The 4,261-nt window shown below is 51.6% G+C and overlaps 1 protein-coding gene across 1 annotated transcript in view; it reads left to right on the forward strand.

Annotated features, from left to right (window-relative positions):
- Positions 1-643: 643 nt before the first annotated feature.
- Positions 644-4,261, forward strand: part of SMYD4 (SET and MYND domain containing 4) — a gene marked incomplete at its 5' end in the record, with an annotated part of 5,714 nt that continues 2,096 nt past the window's right edge. Inside the window, 5 exon segments of the mRNA XM_017742953.1 lie at positions 644-820; positions 1,044-1,133; positions 1,436-2,579; positions 3,344-3,526; positions 3,822-4,007. Of these exon segments, the coding sequence (XP_017598442.1) occupies positions 644-820; positions 1,044-1,133; positions 1,436-2,579; positions 3,344-3,526; positions 3,822-4,007 (1,780 nt within the window).

Here is a 4,261-nt window from a genome sequence, read left to right on the forward strand (position 1 = left end):
GGGCGGGGCGGGTCCGGCGCAGGGTAACGAGGGGGATTGGGGGACTGGAGCATCTCTCTTAATGTGTATAAATAAAGGGATGAACCAGGCTCTGCGCGAGGCAACGGGCGGAAACTGATGCCGAGGAAATTCCACCTGGGTAAAATTCCACCTTTCTACCTGACAGGAGGCTGGAGGTCGGCCTCTTCTCCCAGGCAGCTGGTAGGAGGACAAGAAGACATAGTCTTAAGCTTCTCTTGGGAAGGTTTAGGTTGGGCATTAGTAAGAATTTCTTCGCAGAAAGGGTGATTAAACCCTGGGATGGGCTGCCCAGGGAGGTGGTGAAGTCGTGGTCCCTGGAGGTGTTTAAGGAAAGGTTGGACATGGCTTTCAGTGCCGTGATCTGGTTGGCAACCTGGGGGTCGGTCACAGGCTGGACTCGATGATCTCAGAGGTCTTTTCCAACCTAATTGATCCTGTGGCTCTGTGAATATGAGGAAAAACTTCTTCCCTGTGCAGTGACCACGCACGGGCACAGATTGAGAGTGTGGAATCTCCCTCACTGGAGACATTCCAGAACCCTCTAGACACAATCCTGTGCCACGTGCTCTGGGATCATCCTGTTTGAGCAGGGAGGTGGGACCAGATGATTCCAAACTGATTCTTTGGTGCTGACCCCGCATCCCACAGGACCGAGGAGGAGGAGGAGGCAGCCCTGGTGCGGTTGTGCCACCAGGCACCCACGGGCAAGGAGCCGGAGGCCGCGAGCTGGTACCGGGAGCAGGGAAACCGGGAATTCAAACAGGGCCACTACCAGGCTGCCCTGAGGCTCTACTCTAAGGTAGGTGTGGGATGAGGGGGTCCTACAAAACCTCTCAGCCAAAGGGATCCTGTGAGGGGATCCCCGAGAGGGGATCCTGCAGCCCCGCATGGTTGAAGGGCTCCTGTGAGGGGCAAGGAGCAGCTCCCATGAGGGGTTCCCCAAAGAGGAGATCCTGCAGGTCCTGCTGAGAGGGTCCTGTGAGGGGTCCCCCGAGGCAGCAGCAGTTCTCTGGTCTCTGCAGGCAGCATCACACGAGGCCCCTGGGAGCCCCGAGGTGTCCGTGTGCTTTGCCAACCGCTCCGCCGCCCTCCTCCACCTGGGGCACTTTGAGGTAAGTGGGCAGCACCCACCCCACAAGGTCCTGGGTGCCCCTGAGGTATTTGATTGTTAGAACAAGAGACAGCAGATCAGCTGTGCTTCCCAAGCTGTGCTTAAAGCATCCATAACTCAACTTTCTGAAGGGCTCCTACTTTGCTTCTGTGTCAGGATGCTTTATTTGGGCAGCAGCTTGGTTATGCACATGGAATTTGCTGATTAACACACAGAATGCTTACATGAGACTTTTCTTAGGTGGAATGAAAGAGCACAAGCCGGGTTTCAAGCCCACTTAAAAGAGCTTGTCTTTGTTCCTAGGTTTGTTTGGAAGATATTGCCAGGGCTGAAAGCCATGGCTATCCAGACGGGCTGCTGCCCAAGATCCTGCTGCGGAAAGCTGAGTGTCTGCTGTGCCTGGGGAGGTTACAGGATGCACAGGATATCCTCAGAGTGCTGGAGAGTAAAATTGCTCTAGATAGGGTCATGACTACACACCTGACACGGCTAAAAAAGTTAAGCCAGCTGCAGGTTAAGTTATGTGAGAAAGAGAGGTGTCCAGAGCCTGCACGAGAAGCACGTGGTGGCATTCAAGGGAAGTCAGAGATCTGGGAAGAGAACAACAATATTTCAGGTGCATCTTCATCTTTGAGCTTGAGTTTTGATGCAGAGAGAGGACGTCACTTGGTGGCCTCCCAGGACATCGTGCCAGGACAGAGCCTGTTAAAAGAGGAGGCCTTTGTGAGTGTGCTCTGCCCTGGGGAGAGCCTTCCTCTGCAGGGTGGCGAGGCAGCGTGGGACACTGGAGCCACTAACGCAGATCTTTACTGCCACCACTGTCTGAGGCAGCTCCTGGCCTCGGTGCCTTGCCAGGGCTGCAGTTATGCCAAGTACTGCAGCCAGGACTGTGCAGATGTGGCGTGGCAGCAGTACCACAGGACAGAGTGTTCCCTGGGAGCGCTGCTCCTCACACTGGGGGTCTTCTGCCATGTGGCCTTGAGGACTGTCCTGCTGGCAGGATTTGCAGAGGTTAGCAGGCTGGTGGGATGCTCCCACAGTGGGGACAAGGACCTTCAGAACCCTGAGGCAAGATGCAAACCTCTCAGAGAGGCACCAGATGCTGGAGCTGGTACCAGAGGTATCCCTGGTTGTGACAGCAATGGTCGGTACCAGAGTTCTTACCAAGCTCTGTTCCACCTTTTGCCCCACACTGAGCAGCACAGTGCTGAGCACAAGTTCCTCTGCACACTCAGTGTGGTAGCTATATGCAAACAGCTGCAAGCAGCTGGCCTGGAGGCTGCTGTGTTGAATCAGGAGTCACGTCAGCAGTGGTCCGAACCAAAGACCTGTGAAAAAACCTCAGATGAATTGTCCCCAGAGCTGAAGACTGTGGCAGAAGCAATGCTGAGGCACGTGTTGCAGCTGCAGTGTAATGCACAAGCAATCACTGTAATGCAGGAGCTGGGTAAGATAAAAACTTTTAAGCCCTACTGTGTTGTCATGGAATGGTTGGGGTTGGAAGGGACCCCTGGAGATCATTCAGTCCAAATCCCCTGCCCAGGCATGGCCACCTGGAGCAGGTGACACAGGGACACATCCAGGTGGGTTTGGAATGTCTCCCGACCTCCCTTGGCAGCCTGTTCCAGTGCTCTGCCACCCTCAGTGGAAAGAAGTTCTTCCTCACGTTGAGGTGGAACTTCTTGTGGTTTAATTTATGGCCATTACTCCTCATCCTGGCACCACAGAAAAGAGTCCAGCACATTCTCTGACACCTGCATTTGTATATGTATTTATGAGAGCCTCTTTCAGTTTTCTCCAGACTAACCAGGGTCATCTCCCTCAGTCTCTCCTCATAGGAGAGATGCTCCAGACCCCTCATCATCTCTGTGGTCTCCACTGGATCTCTCCAGTAGCTCCTCTTTCTTGTACTGAGGAGCCCAGGACTGTCCTGTCCTTGCTCATCTTCCTTGTGTGAAGTGAAGAGATGGAATTATCAGCTGTAGAAAGCTCCCACTGCAGATGGAAATGGCTTGTTTAAAATTTAATGGCCTGTCCCATGCTGGCCTGTTCCTTGGTGCACATTCAGGGTGTGCTTAGCTATTATTTATTGTAGCAATATACCAGGAACCTTTCTGCTGCTGCCTGCGCTCGGTCACGATGCTCACTGCAGAAATTGTGTGGGTTTGTGAGCATTCAATCTCAACCTGCTTGGTTTTCCTCTGTCTTCAGGGCCTGGAGATGGGGCTGTTGTAAATAAAAAGCCTGTGAGGCTGGCAACAGCCTTCTTCCCTGTCCTCAGCCTCCTCAACCACTCGTGCTGCCCCAACACCAGCGTGTCATTCAGTGGGACAGCTGCCACTGTCAGGGCATCACAGCCAATCCCAAGAGGCCAAGAGGTTTTGCATTGCTATGGTAAGCATTAACTCTGTGTTTGTCTCAAAGCACAGACATCATTGACCTCTCCTCATCATGCTGATGGCTATTTATATCATAATTCTCATACACTTCTCATCTAATGTTGCCAGAGTCTTCGTTTAGCAGCCTTGATCAACGCAGCATTTCATCTCTTGAGCCCACTGTTAGATTTTCAGTCTTCAGTTACATCCTCTCCAAAATATACCTAGTCTCAATTGTAACAAAAATCCATTTATTCTGATATTTAGAGCTGTACCTGCTGAGAGATCTTTACCCTTGCCATGCTTTGCAGGGCCTCACCGATGTAGGATGAGGGTTGCTGAGAGACAACAGCTTCTCAGTCAGTATTTCTTTGAGTGTCGCTGCCAGGCATGCCTTGAGGAGCTGGAGTCTGGTGTCAAGAGCTTGGTGCCCATCAGAAATTCATTCTGCTGTCCCAAGTGCCAGGCTCAAATGCAGGTAAATTCTCCATAGTTATGATTGTGCAACTTACTGGGGTGTGTAAGGTTTAGGTCTGGGAGAGCCAAGAGTTGAAGATCTCAGTTTGATCCCTGCTCAAAAGCCAAAAGCCCTTGTTGAATCAAGACAGTATCTCACTGGTTCTTCTAAAATCAAATAAGCTGATTTTTAAAAAGTTTACAAAAAATTAACAAAAAATCACTTTGTTTAATGAATACAGCTGCGAAACAATTTAGCATCTCTATAACACAGCTAATGCAGATGGAGAGGGAG

Source organism: Corvus brachyrhynchos, unplaced genomic scaffold, assembly GCF_000691975.1.
Source record: "Corvus brachyrhynchos isolate BGI_N302 unplaced genomic scaffold, ASM69197v1 scaffold99, whole genome shotgun sequence".
Lineage (NCBI taxonomy): Eukaryota > Metazoa > Chordata > Aves > Passeriformes > Corvidae > Corvus > Corvus brachyrhynchos.